Genomic DNA, 21,115 nt, shown 5'->3' with positions numbered 1-21,115 from the left:
ATCGGAACTCTCCCATTCTTGCATGAAGTATTTTTGCCAGCGATTTTTAAGCAGCCGGCAATTGGTCAGATTTACACTTATTCGCTTTTTCATTTTAATTTCGAAATATCTATTTCAAAGCTACTCAAAGTCTATCACAGTCACTCTCGAATGTCTACGCCCCGATCGCTAGCCATGATGGCTAAACTACTCCAGGCATAAGAATAGTTTAAAAATAACAGTTTCGATTCGACTCGCTTTCAAAATAACTCGTATTCTTTACCTTAGCAAAAAATTACTTTAGTTTAGTTAATTTTCCTTTTGGTTAATTTCCCTCGAATATGTTAGAAATTTTCTCTACATTATTTTCCTTGGGAAGTATATGAAAATGTTCCAATTAATATTCCATTCAATATAAAAGAATTTTTTTTGGTCATTTTCCTTTGAAAATACAAGAAACTGTTTACCTAATTTTCATAAAAGTAAAAATATATTTGATTTTTCAAAAATAACAGCGTGCTTAATTATCATGGTAAAGAGTCGTCTCGGAGGAAGCCGGGACGGATAGTATTTAGTAGGTGGAAATTTGTTCGTTTTTTTGAGGTCGCTCGATTTTTTTAGTCGAATCACTTGTTATACATTTGTGAGCGATTTTACAAACCCCCCTACTATAAGTAATACACGGGTTTCGAATAAACTCTTTGTCTTGATTTCAGTTATATTGAAATATCCAATGAAATCAAGTGTATATGCCAAAATCGCTCTTCTCGCCCAAACGACAAAATGCCAAAAATCCCCTACAAACTGATAGTTTTATAAACCAAAGTGAATCAAAAAGAGTGTAATTTTTTTTCTTCAAAATATTATTGCTCTAAAAAATTCACACATAAATATTCTAAATGCATAAAAAATGTTACTTTTAAAAAGAATTAAGTTTCACTCAAGTCGGTTACTGAATTTAACATTTTTTTTCATTAGATCTTGTCAAAAATCTTATCAAGCGTCAAATCTTGATTACAAGTCAAATTTGAGTAAAAGTTTGCACTTTTGTTGTGGACCATTATTTTTGAGTCAAGTAAATGCGAAATCTTCACTTCAGTAATGAATCCAAAAAATAGTCTACTTTATAATCAAAAGACACGAAACACAACGTGTTTTTTCCATTAAAATTCTTTTTTATATAGATTTCACCAGTCAGCATCGAGTTAGACCATTTGAAAACACGGGGCGAGGGTCGCATATTATTTCCCCGTCACTTGGGATTGAAGCTTGATTAATTTTTGATGTTCACGGGATTAAACCTCAGATGTAAAAGCACCTGCTACAGACCTAAATTTTTCAGAAGCTACAAAATAAAAACAATAAATGTGGCGACAATTTCAGACCTTTTTCGGGGACTCTCACATAAAGGATTACGTCATAAACAATTTCTCTTTCCATTCATCTACTCCTCTTTCTGAAAAGAAGTAAACGCTTTATCGAGGATGGATTCGTCCGTGACTCCATGTGAAGGTGTCACCAAAAGTTGTTGGTTGTCTCCCATGGCGCGACCGATGGCTTCTTGCGCGTACTTGTTACCGCACCACGCTCGGCGTGCAACCTAAGGAGAAATGGAATACATTATCATTTAAACAGTTAAATCGTCAACCATCCCCAATCAAGAAAAATGAAGCCTTATAAATTTTGCGCCGCATTTTTAGTAAAATGTAACTGGGCCCTTTTCTCTTGCTTTGGCTAGGTAGGAAAGCTCAAACATCGGAGAAACAATTTAATTCACATCAACTTTTATTGGACCATCAGGTTCTTCCTCATTTTGCTGAATTTAGAAAACGTAATAATTAAATATCTTTAAAATAGAAACATGAATATTGTCTTGAAAGTTAGCTCAAAGTATGAAAATGAACTTACTCCGTTCGAAACATCCCAAGCCAACATTCTATGTGATCGATCTTCCGCATCCTAAGAAAACAAGAAATCGAATTTATAGATTCTTCAATACTTCCCTGCTTTAGCGAGTTGTTACATACACTGTTGACACACACATACACTCGAAAATCCGTCATCTTAAAAATTTCCTTTAGTTCAATACAGTAGACAATTGTGATATAGTGAAAGCAGAGAAGAGTAGTTAAAATTGATAATTAGCGAATGACAAAAATTGTTCAATACGAAACCCTTCATTGTGTAGATAGAGAAAAGATAGAAAAAAACTAATATATGACTCTGGTAGTTACTACGGTACTATATTTTAGTTAGAACTTTTGCTTATTCGAACCTTTATTTTTCGGATATTTCTATATTTCGAACTTATTTCAAGTTCCAATCAAGGTAAACCTCTTAAAATACTTTCTATAATTCGAATCTTTCTGTAATTCGAACTAATAAGATTCCCCGTTCGAGTTCAAATTAGCGAGAGTCAACAATGGTAAGACCAAAACACGTGATAAGACTTCAAGAACTAAAGAGTGACGTCATAGACACACTTACTTTGGACCCATCAAGGACCAACCCGAATCCACCATTGATGACGTCACCCCATCCACAACCTCCACCATTATGGATTGCTACCCAGGTTGCACCGCGAAACGCGTCACCTATACAATTCTGTACTGCCATATCTACAAGAGATAAAAGAGGAATGAACGATTGATAACTCAGCGAGTTCATTAATTAAAACGACTACCTTATCGGCCAAAACTTAGCCCTAAGTGACTAAATTTTGACGAGGTGACTAAAATTAGGGCCGAATAAAATTAGTTTTGCCCGATAAGGTACACATTTTTTTAATAATAGCGTCATACACCCAAACTGTTTGGTTTCAAAGCTTTAAATGGCCTTAAACTTTTGGCATCCAAGTCTTTTGTTCTTATAAACTTTGTTTATGAATAAAGAAACGTGTTAAATTTTCTCATTCCCATGACCCGGGAAAACTTTACCAGGGGGTAAGGGGTCGGCACTAAAATCTCATATATCATGATCTGGTGGTATACCCAAAAAACTTAAAACTCCTACTAAAAAACAAAAAAGTGGTATCCAGACTAAACTTTGAGAAATTTTTTATACACGGGTGCTAAAATTAGTGATTTTGATCAATTTTTGAACAGCTTTTTAAGAATAATTTGAGAAAAAAAAATTAAAATTTCTTCATTTAAAGAAAATTTCCAAAAGTTTACTAGTCAAATGTCTTTAAATGTTTGCTTAATTCATTAAGCAGCATCGTTTTAGAGTATCAACTGTTTCAAAAATTAGCATTTTTTAGAAAATTGGTCTTGAGAAGACCAAAATGGGGTTGGTCTCTATGTCAAATGTCCTTGAAAATTTTAATAAATTTCTTAAATTTATAGCTTCCCTTCTAAAAACTTTTTCTTGACATACACGTTTTTTTTTATAAGGAACCTTAGCTTTGCTCTGAGCCTGGAGTTCCTTATTTTTACAGAAAATTTCAGCCTCAAAGTTCCTTATGAGTTCCTTATTTACATAGCTGCTAAGTTTGGATAACCATCTCTTACTGTTCCTTAAAGCTTGATTTCTTATTCTCAGCCTGAGCAGTTCCTTAACAATTCCTTATTTTTTGGACCATTTTCAGCCTCGAGTTCCTTATAAACGTGTTCCTTATAAAAAAAAAACGTGTAGTTGCATACTGAGTGTTAATTTGTCTCGTCAACCAAAATTTTCTTATCATGACTTAGCTCTTTAGTTTGAATTTGTGAAAAGTACCAAGTTGAAAATGCTTGAAAATGACTTCAACTATTTTACCGTACAGGCGTACAGTATATGTTAATTTGTAGGAGATTCGTTTTTTTGAGGACAGCTAAAACGGTCGGTCGTCCCTTCAGACTTTGGCTCGCGACAAGACATACGCCAATTAGAAAAAAACAAAACAAACTAAAATTTGCGAATCAGAAACATACCAGCGCAAAACATAGAACCATCAAAGATGTTCGAAGTTTCTCGGAAAGGGCTATCCGTCCCACTCACGTCGTGGTGATCGCGACTCAAAATGATGGGTCCCTTAAGACGTCCTTCTGCAATGGCCGTGTTGAAAGCTTTAGCGAGAGATTGACGTCCTTTTTGATCACAATACAAAATACGAGCCTTGGACCCAACAACCTGTGAATGAAAGATGGAAATTACTTTATCATAAAATAATAAGAATTACAAAACTTGTCTTTTTTATGAAAAATAAAATTCGAAAAAGGGTAATGCCTCACGTAAGCCATATGAGATAATCAAATATAATCAGGTAAAAAACACAAAAAAAGTTATGCTCCACCTCTGATGGGACTCGAACCCACAATCCCCGGCTTAGGAGGCCGATGCCTTATCCATTAGGCTACAGAGGCTTGGAGAAGAGGGTTCCTTCTGTAAATATCTAGTTTTGAGTGACAACTTGACATTTTTTTGTTAAGGCGATTAACCACAAATTAAAAAAGAGAAAAAAAACGGTCTATTTATTTATAAGCACATTTAAATTCAATGTGTTTTGCGATACGAATAGGGACAGCATGAATTGAGACGGTTTATTTATAAGAACATTTAAAATTCGATATGTTTTGCAATAAAAATATGAATTCTGAAGGAATCATAGCCCAGGGTTGCGAGCTGACGGGGGGGGGGGGGGTTGCCGCCCGAATTTGGAACTTTGGACCCTTACCGGGACTAAAAAGGAGAAAGCAAAGGAAAGTTCTTGGAATTTTACGACCCTTAGCGGGACAAATTTGACCAAATTTCGATCTTTCAGGGGGTAAAAGGACTACCAGCAAGTAACAAATTTTTCCCCGACGAAAATTTTCACCGACTAAGTTTTCCCCGATAAGGTACCCTTAAGGGCGGCACATACCATACCCTCCATTTGCCTAAGTAATACCCTGTTGACTGTCCATTACTTATATTAACAGCTAGAAACAAAATAATTAAGACCTTTTGTGACCTTGAATCATACGGAAATATACCCCCTTCTCACAGACCCAGGGGAAACATTCCCATTGGAAAAATTAATCGTCCCCGGTGGAAAATTGTACTTCAATTTTTGTTTCGACTAGAAATAATTAAATAAACAATTCCTCACTGCAAAATATCGTACTATACTTTCATAAAATATCGCACTATACTTTCATAAAATATCGTACTATACTTTCATAAAATATCGTACTATATTTTCATCCCCACTGGATTTTCTGACTTGAAGACAGAAGTCTTTGAGAAGGGGGTGTAAAAATTGACAGAAATACACGAATTCTCTTTAAAATTGATATGATTAGCCGTCTTTAACCCTTTAAGTACCACGGTCATTTTTTTGCCACGGTCAAGTTTTTTAAAGAAAATCGCTAGTTCAAACTTAAAGGCTTATTATATCTCCGGATCTAGGAAGAGTTAGAAGCTCGTTTATAGTCCGTTGGATAGCTTAGAGTCTCCTCTTTCTTTCAAGGGCCCGATTTAGAAAGGGCGGGGTGGGCGGCGGCTAAGGGGGGGGGGGTAGGTAAGGGAAATTATTATCTGATATTCCGATGGCGTATTGGCGGCCGCCCACGCTAAAGCTCTGAAGGAGCGGGCCAATATACCATCGGAGAGAAATAGTAGTCATCCATTGATGTGCCGACATAAGTTTAGCCCTCATTTTCGGGGCCGTGCTGAACGCTCAAAAATTGTTTTTTTGAGATCTGGCGCCTCAAAAAGACCGTCAAATCACTGTCGTTAGTTACCACGTCATGAGTATGTCGGCAAAAATTACAAACAACATGGCTGATGTAATTTTCAAAAAATGTGTGCTGTTATGGTTGTTTTTGGTTTCTTTTGATGGATTTTTTGTAGTTTAACTGTACTTATCACTCCCTGAATATTAGTTTTAGTATCCAGTGTAATTTCTGTATGTGCACCAACCCCAAAAATGTGTTTCTACCACAGAAAAGTTGATAATCATCACTTTTGTTTTTTGTTTGTTTTGATGGCTTATTTTTTCTGCACTTTCTCAAATTTTATACCATCAAAGACCAAAGAAACTAAAGCAGGTATGTTCCTATATGGGCTTAGGCTTTTATCAGTAACTTTTATGTTGTTATCTATCTTAGACCGTCCTCCAAATATAACTGTTGTCCACCGGCCGACAACCGTCAAACCGACTTCAGTGTTCCAGAACTGAAGTTTTTTGGATAAAATCTTTATTAAACTTCACAAAAGTGTTCATTGAGGGTTAGTATTCATTTACTATAGCTTTAGTTTTTCTTTTAGTGTTATTATAGATGCTGATTATGAATTTTCTCTTCTTTCAGGCTTTTTTGTATACAATGTTATTTCTATTTTGTTTTTGCTTCTGTGATCAGTTTAAAGAAGGAAAAATACTTATTTGAGTATTTCTACATGCCCTCCTTGTGAAAAGAATGATAATATTTTGCATGATTCCTTCTCCAAAAAGTTTTGTATTTGAATTTATTTCGTGAAACCTTTTGAAGTTTTTTCTGACCCAAATTTTGTCGGCCATGACACCTTCCCTGTCCAAATTGCACTCGGGCCCGTTTTTCTAAAAAATTACGCGGTCAGGCGAAATTCCGTAATGTATTTCTTCCAGATGTTGAAAATTTTCCCGACCTTCAGAGCTTTAGCGTGTCGGAAGAAAATTTCTACATCGGGTGCCAGATAAGGGAAATTAAAGCAGTCAGGCCCGCTGCGCGGACCTATGATAGAAAGGCGCCGAGTGGTAAAACTTCAAACTAATTCACTAGAGGACAGAATCAAGTTAATCAGGGCCAAAATGGTCAAAAAACGGTCAAAATCTTAAAAAAATTTTGTCAAATTAATTTTAGCATTTTTTTGACTTTTTAGCTTAAAATCTCGCTGAAAAGACTGACTTTTGATTTTTTTTTTTTGCTTGGCCATGAAGCCCAATCTGATTCCTACGAGTTAGACCAAAAATGACGATTCCTAACTCAAACTGGGCATTACAAGAGGGAAAATAGCCCATGTATGATATATACGACATTGGCACTTAAAGGGTTAATAAACACGAAATTGTGCTCTCTCAAAAGGGAAAGAGGTTTTTACCTCAAAGAAGAACTTACAAGTTTGTGTTTTCCAGCTTCTTCGATCCACTTTAAATTGTCTTTCACTTGTCCAATCACCCATTCGGGAACTAAATGCAACAAAATAATTCCTAGACACTGTCTTGATACGTATTGAAGAAGAAGGCAAATGTTACCTCATACATAATCTTAATAAAAAAACTCATCATTTAAATTGTATTCGTGAAGGAAAGTCAACGTGTGAAAATTACTTAAAAACATTTGCAGAGTGATTCACAAAAGTTAGTTCTGTCGACTCTCTCTCTAATTCGATCTTCAGAGGACCGGAAATTTCTTCGAATTAGGAAAACATTCGAATTAGAATTTAACACTACTTTCCCCTGCTAAGGGGACCATGTTTTAGTTTGAATTACAGAAAGAAATTCGAATTACTGAGTGCCTACTGTAATTTTTTTTTTCTTAAAAATCTAGCTTTGTCTATGAACATTTGTGACATTTTTTATAGGGATAGTGTGCAGAGGGGTCTGACCCCCCCCCCCCCATTTATATTTCATCCCCCCTATTTTAAAAATTTTTCGAACCCAGGTAAAAAGGGTATAAAATGGCACCGCAGGCAAAAAATTGCCATTTACATTGCTATTTTGGACCAATTTAAGATATAATACATATAAAAAGTTGTTATTCCCCTATTTTTATTCAATACCCCCCTAAAAACTCAAACCCCCCATTTTACTCGGAAAATCTCTTATCCCCCTATAAAGCCTTTATTAAAAAGTTGGATCCCCACTTAAAAAGGGGGGTTCATACTATGATAGGATGTGATTATTTTTGCTCATTCCACATTCGTAAAATTTTCTTTCTCTGTGTATTTTCGAAGGAAAACTAAACTGTATTGTTTGTATTTTTGTGGGAAAACTAACACCATTCCCTTGTAAATTTTGAAGGAGGATTAACCAAATATTGAATTCATGAGGAACTCAATCATTTCTGAAGAAAAATTGAAACCATTTCCATTGTATTTTTCAAGGAAAATTAACATAATACGGTCAACGAAAGAGTGTTTTAAAACCAAAGAAGGATTTTTTGGTTGAGAGAAATGCATGGAAAGAAAATATCGGTTCGAAGAACTTGAGTTTTACAAAGTGACGTACGTGATTGGTCAGCTGCCATTTCTTTCAAAAGTTCGCCAGCAATTCTGTCCGTCTCTTCTAAATCCGAATCTAATCCACTTGAGCAAACCCATCTATGGTAAAAGATAATGAAGCATGATTTAGCATGGTTAAATTGATTCGGTCATTCCATTTTTATCCGTGAAGTGAGGTGGACAAACATTCCACGGGGTTATCCGAGAGGAACTTCAAGGGGGTCTAAGGGAAGTGTTTTTCACGGGGTAAAAAGCTGTCGAAAACTTCAAGGGGGTAAAAGACTGATTTTAGCTTTTCGTTTGTTTTTTTTGTTGCAAATTCTGCCATTTTACCACAAATGTTTACAAACTTTAAAATCGCATTTAAGACACTAAAAGCTTTGAGAACATTCTACTAGACTTACAATAAATACTGTGTGTAAATTAGAAAAGTACAACAACTATTATTACCTGAAAGGTCCGAAGCCCATTGAGAAGATGTCACTGAAAAGGAAAAGGAAAAGAAATAATACAAAGGATGTTAAGAATGTGAAATTGTGAATTATTTGATCAAAAGTTAAAAGTTATAAAGCAAACGCAAAAGGTATGCTCTTTCCCTTTACAATGAACATCGTCACATTATCACTCACATCCAGCCATCAAATCGTTAAAGTAATTCTTGGTTCACCCACTAAAAATGGCCCTTGAATTAGTTGGCGAAAAACTTCACAGTCGGCAGTCTCCATAACTTGAGCCTGCATGGGGAACAAAACTTTGTTCTAGTTATATAAAATTCGAGTAACGGAGTTAGGGTTTATAAAGGTATTGTTAACTGAAAGGACGAAATAACTTGTCCGAGTTAAGGAGACATTATAGAGGTTTGAGTTAAAGAGGTTCGAGTTGTACCTCCCTTTAAAACTTTTATGGCACACCCAGTATGTAGTATTCCAATGTATCTTTTTCTCACCCCATTATGTCTTGAACATATGTCGGATATTTGAAAACACCGGCCGGTGCATTTGGTTTATTGATGTCAGCTCCTAAAAACAGTATTGTCGAGAAGAATTATTTATGATACACGAGAAGATATATTACAGACGAATTAAATCAAAATATAAAGCTAACAACACAGTGTCAACCTGTAATGTCTCAGATAATTCTGAATTGAGATTCTTTTAGTTTATTGAATCTTCCGCTCACAATGTCGTCTCGAAACATCATCCCTTAATTTACTTATTTGTGCCACTTTTGCAAGCTCAGAAAGCAGCCTTCTATATGTATAGATTGGATTTAATTATAAAAACTTTATAGAGCTTATTTTTGCACGGTGATTTGATAGAATACAAAATATCATCAAACCTGCCATGCTTGCTTGATGGAGAAAGGCGTTTCCGTAATCCCAGAAATACATTCCAGCGTCAGTTAATTTGTTGATAGCAACCACTTGCCGTCGAAGACTGAGGGAAGAAAAAAACGAATTAAGAGCACCGAGGAAAATATGAAATTTATTAGGATAGACTTTTTTATTGGGATTATAAGAAACAACAAATCACCCGTTGTATTTTAGTGAACTGCAAACATAACAAAAAAAATTAGAAATTAAGTTGACCCTCTCCAATTCGATCTTCAAGTAGAGCAAACTCTTTTTCGAATTAGAGAAAGATTTTAACCACTTTCCAGCTGAGGGGACCAATGTTTTAGTCTGATTTACAGAAAAATTCGAATAATAGAGATTCGAGCTAGAGAGAGTTGATTGTATTCGAAAAAATTCGAAATTCTGACAATAATAACATTTTCTTCTACCTAATATTACATACATAATTGAACTTTGCAGACTGAGATAGGGCCATCACTAAAGGCGAGTGGTGGTGTGCTTGGAATATTGAACATTGAAATTAATGATGTAGTTTACAAATCGGATTAAATTTCGCGCATTCGTCAATTTTACGCTATTTTGCGAAAATAAAACACTTTTGAGCTCATGTGATATTACTTTACTGACTACAGTATGTGGCCCCCAAAACGGCGATCAAATTTGAAATTTCTCTCCAATCGAGAGGAAAAGAGATTTTACAAAGATTTTTGCTGCATGAAAACCTTTAACATCTCTACTTTATTTCCTGGAAGTTCTTTTTCAAAATTTTCAATTTAAACAATATTTTTCAATCGCTTAAAGATATGTAGCTTTTTTCTAATGGCCCCCAAAACGGAGGTTTGAAATTTTAGCGATTTCTCGAGATATCTTTAAGATATGAATACAAAATTTTGACCATAGTTTTGAAATATGATTTAGAGGGTCTTGGGTATAAATTTATTTGACAAAATTTTTACAGTATACACCTGGTTGTCAAAATGCAGGTTTGGGGCCCCCAAAACGGAGATGTAGTTAAAATCAAATTATTAAGCCCAGTGGTAATAGGGGGGGAAACTATGAACATATTTGTGTTTTCCCTTAAATTTACGACACGATGGATGTAAAATTTATGATTTTTATGAAATATTTTAAGATTTTCGATATTGCAGTCCAAACTGAAAATTTAGAAATTTTCAAAATGACAATTTTGATTTAACAACGTCTTAATCAAGTTTTGTTGAAAATAGTTCCATTCATGTAGGGAATAAGCTGTGAAAATTTTAGAAAAAAAGCTTAACTGAAACTGAAAATATTAAGCTTTAAAGATATTTATTTTACAAAATAATGACAGAATTTGCCGTTTTTGCTGATTCAGCGAAAAATTTTATATATAATGTTAATTTTTTGTTATAAACTATTAACTCAAGGTGATAGGAATAGAATTCCAAGATTTTTTGCTTTTTCTCATATTTAGAATTTTCGGTTTTGTCAATGCTGATTCTAGGGCTCCAAAATACTGGTTGGCTATATCTTTTACCCAGCCTCTAAAATCGCAGATGTATTTGCATTTTCTGAACGGCATTAGGTGTAGAAAGTTTCCTATACCCCGTTTTCATAACTTATTTTCAATATCCAAGGAGCTAGAGTTAGTTGTATGCAATTTTTATCTAATTTTGGTGTTAAAATATATACTTTAGACGCAAATATGTTATTTTGAATCTGTCTCAAACCAGCAAAAACATGCTCATTTTTAAGTATAACCATCATTCTTTCGAAATAAACAAAAATCGTTTAATTCTGATAAATCTACAAGTCAGAATCTTCATCTTTATGAAAACCACCGTTTTGGGGGCCGTCTCCGTTTTGGGGGCCATATACCAGCATATACTGTAACAAAAAATAATTCCACGCAAAATTTTCAAAATTTATTCTTTGAGTCAAAGACCACTGTAAATGTGCTTTCTTTCGTGAAATTAAATCCTGAAATTTCTCAAAACACTGACTCAGTAGAATTAATCGCCAAAATAAAATTTCTTTTGTTACCTTTCCTGAACGAGAGTTTTGAATTGTTTTGAATCGTTGTGCATCAGTTTGTTGGCTTCGTCAAAGGAAAGCTATAAAAAGAAAGTGAATAAAATTATGGGAACTTAACTAGCCCATCATCGGGCCTTTTAAAATTGGCATGTTGCTGTCGGCCGTGGTGATGTACGTCCATTTTTGAAAAAGCAGCGCTTTGCCAATTCATGTTCATTTTGAAAAAAAACGGTGATGGGCCTTCATGTTGCTTCGGCTTCTGGTCTATTATAGCTAAGAAAGCAACCCAGTCGATGTAGCTGATAGTTACATGAATACTTTATTTGAAAGATAGAGTATATTTTGATCATTTGCGAATTAAGAATAATTGTTTTTTCTTAAAAGATTTATTCAATAAATTCTATGTCACTTGGCAGGACACAGTGCACACTAACCTGTACAGGGTAATAGCCTCCATTGAAAGGGTTATGTAAAGATGTTTGATCAGAACCAAGGTCAACCAATCTTTCGCCTGTACCTTCGTAATGTTTCGCTAAATACTCCCTGTTGGTTGAAATGATTGAAAATAAGTAGAATATCAAAACTGTTTCACTGTATAGAGGTTTTTAAGGGTTTGCCAAAGTTTAACTTTTTAAGGAGAATCTGTCATTATTCTTTGCCACGGCATGACGTCAGAACCGGGGTATAACAGAACACTTACTAAAGATTAATTATGTGTATTCAGTAAACATAATCTTTTAGTGAATTAAACCATTGTTTGTTTTACCCTCGAAATCATTAAATCTTATTGGTTGAAAAAGATGTCACATGACTTTCCGTGGCAAAGAATGGAAGCAAATGTTCGAATTATTAATGTAGCTTCCTTACGCAAATCGAACGTTACCGAGTTTATGTATGTGTGTTTTTCTGCGACGGAGACGGTAAGGTTCAAATTTGTCTACATCCTTGCTAACGGTAAATCAGCACTTTTCCCGTCCTCAATTTTACAGGTCAAATCGCTTCAGTCACTTTACCGTCCTTAAAAGTGCAAATACATAAACTCGCTGTTGTTTCCATAATGGCGGAAGTTACGTTACTTAGTCAACTTGGAAAAGCCTTGATTCAAGTTTTAGCCCGTCATTATTAGATACGCCATGTCTTTTGTGCCTGCTGAAAGTCAGGAACTTTGAGCCACAGATCTATAAAGCCCGAAGGGCTAGAAAATACAGCAAGAAATTGGCGGGTTAAACTAATTTTCAGCACATGAATATTTCCTGTAGAAGATTTTTAAACGACATTTATATTTCTATAAAATATCGGATGAAGGTACCACAAGACTTACCAAACATCAACGATATTACCATGGTAACCAATAGAAACAGCTCTTTTTTCATCACGTGCTGATCTAAAGGGAAAACAAACAATAAAGCACCAAAACAGGTAACCAGGATCTGGCTTTGACTCTTCTTTAGGCTCATGGAAGATAGAGAGTCGGCTACACATTTAAATTCACGTCTCTTATATGTATTACGAGGTCACATAATTTATAAATCACTTCCACGTATCCAGGTAGGATGTTAGAGAGACATATTGCTGACTCTTTATCTTTACTGATATATAAAAAATATTTCTATTTTTTACTCGTAAAATTCTAATCACTTTTTGAGTGTGATTAGCAAAAGTCATTATGCGTAAAATAATGATTCTCTCGAAATTTCTGACCCTTAAGCACATGGCAATCAATTTTATTTGCTGAAGCCATCGTCCTACGATGATAAAGATATGATTCATCACTCGGTTTGTCAAATCCAAGATACCGGGGATGACCATTAGATAAGATTACTAAACTAGACAACAGCAAGCATTGTTTGATAAAAACGAAAGAAGAAAATACTTACTTAATCTTCTTGACCAGGTCTTCCAAATCAGATGCTACTTCTAACAACCAACTATAATAAAAAAAATGACAGTTAATGACTTTTCTTATAACCCTTTCGTTAAAAATACTTAAGGAAATTTTTTTTCTCGGGCAATTCTTTTATGAAACACATCGCAAAAGTTAAGGCTGGACTAAATTTTGGTCTGCCGTCATCCGACCGACCCTACCTCAAAATTTACCGACCCAAAATATTTTCTTCAACTTAAAACATCGATCTTAAGGTTAACAATCGTGAATTCTCCTCTAGCTCTCCCATTTTCATGTCGAAATTACCGAAATATAAAAAGATCTTTCATAAATCGTCAAAATAAAAGATTTTTTTGACCGGCCGACCCACGACCAAAATCTAGGGTCGGCTGAGAGCAAACCAACATTTTTTTAAGTTCAGCCTACGGATTTATGGATCACAATAGTGCCAGGAAACTAGAAAGTAATAATAAAAAAGAATAGTTAATAATGAGTCTGCTATATTGCGTGGGTTGCGTGGGTGCGTGGGTCAATATTTTTGCGTGGGTCATTTTTTTGCGTAAGTGCGTGGATCATTATTTTTTGTGTGGGTCAAAGTTTTTGCGTTGGTCACTATGTTTTTGGTGATTTTTTAGCTAACTCGATTTTTTTACCAAATTAAAACTTGCGAGTTTAGCTAACTCGATTTTTTTACCAAATTAAAACTTGCGAGTTTAGCTAACTCGATTTTTTTACCAAATTAAAACTTGCGAGTTTAGCTAACTCGATTTTTTTACCAAATTAAAACTTGCGAGTTTAGCTAACTCGATTTTTTTTGTCAAATTAAAATTTTCAAGTTATCTTATACAAAAATGTGTTGTACACCCCTGTGTCACAGACCCGGTAGACCCCCCGCCCCAGTGGAAAAATAGGCCAAAAATCGTCCCCAGTGGAAAAAATACCCTACATTTTCAACCCCACTGGGAAATTGCCCTATGATTCTATCCCCATTGAAAATTGAATGGAAAAAAATGGACTCCAAAACCATCCCACTGGAATTTTCAAGCTGGAAACAATAAATTTTCTATCCCCATTGGGATTTCGATAGAAATTTTCATCCCCACTGAAGGAAAAGGTTCCACCGGGGCACTGAGACAGGGGTGTTGTTGTGTATCTACGAAAACTAAACAAAAGCACACTGTTTTTATGTAACGCGTTGTGGTTTATTTTGCATAGCTGCACTTATTTACTATAATATTATACAGAATAAACACACACCCGTCTAATTTTTGTAGACACACTTCAGGATCACACTCTTGAATTTTAGCATGCTATATTTCAGGGTTCCAGTGTCATGGAAATAAACACTATAACTTTAAGCAAAAAAAAGAGATATGACCGTTCATTGCTTCTTTCCTTTCTATTGAATTTTTTCCTTTCTTTTTCTCTTGCTTTGAAAAAAAGTACTGCATCTTTATTTCGTCCAATTTTTTAAATTGGCCTTTAATGTACTTAAATCAAAGAAATTACAATTGGGGTGGACGAAATAATTGACAACGGTTAAATTGTTTAGTAATTGGTCGCCTAATGAATATAACTTTTGTAGAAAAATTTTCAGATTTTGTCGCCATTTGCTTTGTTCTTTAACACTCAAAGGAAACCCAAAAGATTAAAGCGTGTTATGAGAAGCTATAAAAGCTGACATTTTCAGTCAGCGGAATAAAAAAATATGAAGCCGCTTGATTGTGTACATTTTTTGGCCATTCTCAGGTATATACAAAACGTAACTGTTAATTTTGGATGTGACCAGTTCGAATTTCAAGGGAAGGCATTTTTTCGAATTACAGAGAGAATTTTGACCCACGCCAAAATTTTGAACCAGGCAAAAAATAATGACCCACGCAAAAAATTTGACCCATGCAAAAAATTTGACCCACGCAAAATTTTTGACCCATGCAAAAAATATTTTGACCCACGCACCCAAGCAACCCACGCAATTTAGCAGACTCGTTAATAATCCCTTACCCTTGTTTGTGTCGTTTGTACAAAGCTTCTGAAGAAACCTAAAAATAAAATAAAAATATTGCATGTATTTCTTAAAGGGATAATCAGATGGTCTGAGATATTTTGCCTGCAGATAGCTTCTAGGATTTTAGGAAAAACCTCTAAATTTTTCGGTGTATTTATTTTCCTAACTCAAGTTATGCCACTTTGAAATTTTGAACCTTTGCTTGAAAACAATAGAAAAAAGTGTGAAAAGTCCCTGAAAAGTCCCATTTTTCGAGATTTCAAAGTGGCATAACTTGAGTTAGGAAAATAAATACACCGAAAAATTTAGAGGTTTTTCCTAAAATCCTAGAAGCTATCTGCAGGCAAAATATCTCAGACCATCTGATTATCCCTTTAAGGAAAATAATGCTCGCATCATTACATAAGAGGGCGTCTGCAGCCAGAAAAATTATCCGCATTTATAATGAACGTAGAAAATTAACCCCTTCCATGTACATGTACTCAGGTTTTATTGAATGAGCTTACTTCAGCAACAACTGTAACACAGCCGCAAATAACGCCAGCCTTTGGTTGCGCTCCACTCATACCACCGAGGCCAGCTGTAACAAACACCTACAAGACAGATTATACAAATACGTTTATTATATTATTTGTTGTTGTTGGAAAGTATCTATGAACGTGAAAGTCCAATAATTCAGGGCATCAGAAATACAATCATAACAGTTACGATCTATCAACTGTAAGTGTAAAATAACCTTTCAGTTAAACTATAGTCTGTCAAAGAATTAGAATCTTTTGATATATGATAGTTTTTAAAACAGCCACTTACTTTTCCTGCCAGGTCGTTTGTCTTTAAATATTTTCTTCCAGCATTCAAAACTGTAATCTAAAAGATACAGTAGAATTCAAAGAAAAAAGGACTTTTTTCAGAAACGTTACTCCTGTACATTCATTAAATTATAGGTAGAGTTCAAGACTTAAAGGGACATAAAAGTACTGACAAAATCTGTAAAAAAACCGTATGCAGCGGGATACAAAATCAAAACAAATGTCACATGCCAAAATAAAAAATAAAAACAAATATGGCTGATTTTGATTGTTTCAATTGTTTTACAAGTTTGTTTTGGACACGTGATTCTCTTTAATGACACGTAGTTTGCGCAATGTTTAAATTTTACTGCTTTTATGTCCCTTTAAATGATCCAAAAGGCATCCACACACTTTTCATTACATACCGTTGTTCCATGAACAATTCCTTGTGGTCCGATATAACAATAACTTCCAGCGGTCATTTGACCATACATTGTGACACCCATTGCAAACATGCGTGAAAAATCATCTAATGAACTGTAGTTTGGAATGACCTAAAATTGTAAGTAAGTATAAAGTAATACTAAAATCTGTCCAGATATAATGGCAGTGGAAACAAGAATGCCTGTAACTTTTGATAGTCAAATATAATTATGGAAATTTTTTTTGCTTGTTTCAGAGAATCAAAAGTGCTATATTTGAATGCATTTTTGGTTAAAAATTTCGCGATTTTTAGCGGTTAAATTTGCGATTGTAAAAACTGAGCTTTTTTTTACTTGTGCTATAACGTTCATTTTTACACCAGTGGTAGACAGACTTTAAGTAGAAAACTTGTATCACATATTTTGTAACCCTTACAGACGATCCACTGGATCCAGGAGCTAAGCAAATTTTTTAAAGAATTTCGTAGTTAGGGGGTTTAGGGGGTGTCATCTTATACTATGGTGTCATTCTCCAAAAAATTGAAGTAGGGATCCGAAGTTTTCCTCAAAAAGTGGTGGTATAGCAAGAAGGGATTTTTTAAGAAGCGACTTCGATATATTACAGCACTTTTAGGATCATAATAAATTGAAACTACAGTACTAACTTATACTAATGTGATGAAAAAAATGTGAGCTTCGCGGTCAAAATTTTGTTTATTTTTCAACTTTTACGGAACCGAATTGAGAAATCTAATTCGATTCAACCACGGGTTATAACGTTCAATAAATTCGTCACCGTGAGTTTGTTTGTTTATCATAGTTCTAAAAATGGTAGACTTTAGCCACGATAAAAAGTAAAAGGGTAAGAACACAATTATTGAGAGAATACAAAAATGACCCTAACTTAGACAGGTAAGACAGTGAAATGCATAAAGAGTGGCAGTGGCTGGATAAAAAATGTTTGGATTTTCCTATCCAATTAATGCAAGTCAAAAATATAAAAAATTCATAGAAATAATAATCATAAAAGTCAACACTTACCATTCCATTAGTGATTACAACTCGTGGAGCATTAGGAGAACTTGGGAATAATCCCATGGGATGTCCAGAATACATGACAAGTGTTTGCTCTTCTGTCATCCGTGAAAGGTAGTTCATGACAAGCCAAAACTAAAATGAACATGAAAGATAAGCACATTATTTGCTGAGAGTAAACTTAGCTCTTTAAAGGGCTACACAACTTCTGTATAAGAATAATTTCTATAAACAAGACAAAGCTTTCCCAAAAATCATTAAAGGGATGGGTAAACAAAAGCAGGCATTAGTAATAAGGATGGGGCGGAAAGGATAGATAGGATTTTAGAAGAATATTTTGTGATGTTGTTTGCTATTTAAAGCCTGTCACATTTCTAAAGTTTTTTATTTTTTGGCCTATAGAGTTTCTAAAAAACTGTTATGACAGAACAGTATGACAAGAATTGTAGAATAAGCATTTAATTTTTGCAAAACTGTTAATTTTTGCAAAGTTGTTTGATGCTGAAAAATGGTGATTTTTTTAGAAAGTAGACGTACATTTTGAGAAAAAGGAGGATAGTCATAAATGAAACTAACGTCAAGAATACGTTTGTTTTTATAAGAACCTCCAAAGTTTTTGAAGCCTTTGGATATTATTAACTTTTTGAGTTTTGAGCCTAAAAATGTTCATAATATGTTCTTATTTTCACCATTTTTTGAGTCTTTTTGTCCATTTTTCTAAGAAATCGGGTGTTTTAGAGTCAACGAAGCCTTAAAATGTTCTTAACTTGTTCTTAGTATTTGGCCATCAAAGCCTTATGTTCTTATATGGTTTGTTCTTATAAGGAAACGTGGATATGAAAGGTAGGAGATTTACCTCCTTTCAACTAGCTTGTAAAAAACTATTCTTATAAACAAGATACAAATTAACAAAAAGAACACAAGTTAAATCTTACCTGAGCCCAGTTTGACAAAACATGACCATTTCCACCGTATGTTACCAATTCATGTGGAAACTAAAATTGCGTACAATGTACATAAAACAATATTCAAACTCATTTCACTGATGATGGCAATTGAACTAAGCGGGAAGGTTTGAAATAAGTTTTCTGTATTTACAAAAACATGATGAAGTATCTGTTATTCAAATTCTTTTTACAAACATGCACAATATGTTTATTAAATGGAAATTAGAATTTACCTGTGCAACTCGTGGATCCAAATTATTCATGATCATGAGCATAACTCCTGCTGCTTGGCGTGTATGGCATGGGTAGTCTTCAATGGGGTATGCCCTAAATAAAAAAGAGTGATCCTGAAAGAATGATATGATCCTTGACACTTGCCTAATTAAAATTAAACTGACTGGAGATTGCTTAGCCAATAGAATTTCCTTATTTGGTCTCTTAAAAGAATGGTTTTGAGGAAAGTCTTTAGGCTGTGTTCAAAAATTCTAGTTTGCAGCCTAATTCATAAATTATGATTTTACTAAGCAGGTTTCAGTTAAAAAATTATACCTTATACACGAATATTACTAAGCAAGTATTCAACGGCCTTGAAATTAACACGCAAAAAATTAACACAAATTTTATTTGCTTTTTCAAGGACACCATGCCACGGCTGGTTTTAATTAAAGGGGTTTTAATTAAAACGAAATTTCTTAAGTTGTGTTAATTACATGTCTACTTATTTTTGTGTAATAAGATAATCTTAAAAAAAAATTGAAACATACCTCATTTCAATGCATGGTCTGAACCGATACATGTAGATATGACCATACTGCCTTAATTCTGATGCAAATTCTTCACAAAGTTCACCATGCAAAGACGATGGGAAATATCTAAGTGCATTTTGTAATGCAATCTAAAAGAGGTCGAAAACTAAAAAATTGGTTAAGGAAGAGAAACATTAAGGACAGATTCATAGAATGAATAAACATTACAGGGACAGAAAAATATTGAAACATCTGTGGCCTAGACAACCTATAGAAAATTGAAATTGACACTTACCCTTTCTTCAGAATTTGAAAGATTTGGTGTACGTATCGGAGCATGTGGCACAGAACTATCTCTTTCGCGCACTCTTGGTGGGAGTGGGTCTAATGGTAATCCTGTACAAATTTCTTTCAATGATGCCATTTTTTATTTAAATTTTATCCTTTTCACTTTTAATGAAAACTTAAAGAAAATATAATGCAGTAATAAAAAAAAACAATTTAAATGCCTAGTGTAAAAAAACACAGGGGGGTAGTTATGCTAGAATAGGTGCCGGGTATGTGCGGACGGTAAGGATTGGTTTTGACCATAGTTTTGTATAGTATTCCCTTTCCTGCACTTTTTCCCAGGATAGCCAGGAGGAGGTTGGAAACGTTTCTCTTCTAAAGGAAAATGTTATAACATAGTCGCCTAAGAAAACAGCTATTTGTTTAGAATCTTCCTTACAATCTAGTTTTTCTATTTATAAAAAGTAGATTGCTGACGTGTGTAAAGGAATTTTGGCATGACTGATCCTTTTGTTTCGATAATATCATCAAAGCGGGAATTGATTTTCTTCTTGTTTCTTTCTTTTTTTTCTTTCTTATCAGTTCACGCTTTCCCTCACCACTCTCAAAGTGTGGTTAGCTCAAGCGGTTAGATCGTCTGTCTCATATGCAAGGGGCTCCAAGTTTGATTCCGATCGGTGTCCAATTTTTCAATTCTTGATTTTTTTTGTGATTCTCTCATCACTTTAATTTTGTATCACATTTTCATTATTTACTTTAAAGCTCATTTTTCAACTACCCAGAGTTCTGATCTTTTTTAAGCATTTAAAAAAAAAATAGCCTCTGAGGATCAAGATTTCTCCCAATTGCTGATGTTTGGGAGCTTGTATAAATGTGGCTAATGTTTTGACGTTGTTCTTGGTAGTTTTGAAATTTTTGGGAGCTTATTTAAAGAGGTTTTATGGTAAGTAATTATCAATTATGTGTGCTTGCCTGGGTTTCCAAAAGTTCACTCACTCACATACAGTACCAAACAAACTGTACCAGACTTTTTTAATTGCACCAGACTCTAAAATTTTAGAAACTTTGTATGTTGAGGTAATAATTTGTTTCTAAAATTTTGATTCTGGATATCCAGACTAATGAAACAATGAAACATTTCTTATATTATGTATTGTCTTTTAGTTTTCTCAGTCATTTTCATTTTCGTTCTTTCCCGTGCGGACGTCTCGGGGCATTTCAGACTTTAGTTGTCAAACCGGGTTCTGGGTCTACTTTTTGAAAATTTGTGTTTTTTGTACAACATATTGGTACTTTTTACTTGTCTCATTGCACTTTTTTGTTTTGTCTGTTGTTTAACCCTTTTTTTCACGGTCTTCTGACTTTGTACGAGTATGTTTCTTTGTATTTGAGTGCGAGTTTATGTATCTTTTTTATGTTTCTTTGTTTGTTTGGACTGCGGGCCGGTTCAGGGTTATGGAATCTGGGGGAGGCTGAGTATTGGATGT

The 21,115-nt window shown here is 34.4% G+C and overlaps 1 protein-coding gene and 1 non-coding gene across 2 annotated transcripts; both read right to left on the bottom strand.

Moving 5' to 3' along the window:
* Positions 1 to 839: 839 nt before the first annotated feature.
* LOC136813137 (urocanate hydratase-like) lies at positions 840 to 19,803 on the bottom strand. The gene is made up of 22 exons (XM_067069668.1): positions 19,636 to 19,803; positions 19,359 to 19,489; positions 18,828 to 18,921; positions 18,583 to 18,642; positions 17,654 to 17,782; positions 16,616 to 16,744; positions 16,210 to 16,266; positions 15,906 to 15,992; positions 15,396 to 15,433; positions 13,384 to 13,434; positions 12,828 to 12,890; positions 11,941 to 12,049; positions 11,516 to 11,586; positions 9,478 to 9,575; positions 9,086 to 9,158; positions 8,590 to 8,622; positions 8,147 to 8,238; positions 7,035 to 7,105; positions 3,891 to 4,089; positions 2,467 to 2,597; positions 1,888 to 1,938; positions 840 to 1,579 (listed from the first exon to the last, which is right to left on the bottom strand). The coding sequence occupies exons 1-22, from the start codon at positions 19,762 to 19,764 to the stop codon at positions 1,424 to 1,426; spliced, it is 2,052 nt and encodes a 683-aa protein (XP_066925769.1). The 5' UTR covers positions 19,765 to 19,803; the 3' UTR covers positions 840 to 1,423.
* Positions 4,250 to 4,322, bottom strand: Trnar-ccu (transfer RNA arginine (anticodon CCU)). Its single transcript has one exon. It is a non-coding gene; the product is annotated as a tRNA-Arg (tRNA).
* Positions 19,804 to 21,115: the final 1,312 nt, after the last annotated feature.

This window comes from Clytia hemisphaerica, unplaced genomic scaffold (assembly GCF_902728285.1).
Source record: "Clytia hemisphaerica strain Z4C2 unplaced genomic scaffold, Clytia hemisphaerica genome assembly, whole genome shotgun sequence".
Taxonomy (NCBI): Eukaryota; Metazoa; Cnidaria; class Hydrozoa; order Leptothecata; family Clytiidae; genus Clytia; species Clytia hemisphaerica.
This window is presented reverse-complemented; position numbering and strand designations above follow the sequence as displayed.

Excerpts from the sequence above, each read along its gene's own strand:
- LOC136813137 (XM_067069668.1), bottom strand. The coding sequence starts at position 19,764 with ATGGCATCATTGAAAGAAATTTGTACAGGATTACCATTAGACCCACTC. Across the intron at positions 15,993-16,209 it reads CAAACGACCTGGCAGGAAAA|GTGTTTGTTACAGCTGGCCT; the intron begins GTAAGTGGCTGT and ends TCTGTCTTGTAG. Across the intron at positions 1,939-2,466 it reads TGGTCCTTGATGGGTCCAAA|GATGCGGAAGATCGATCACA; the intron begins GTAAGTGTGTCT and ends TTGTTTTCTTAG.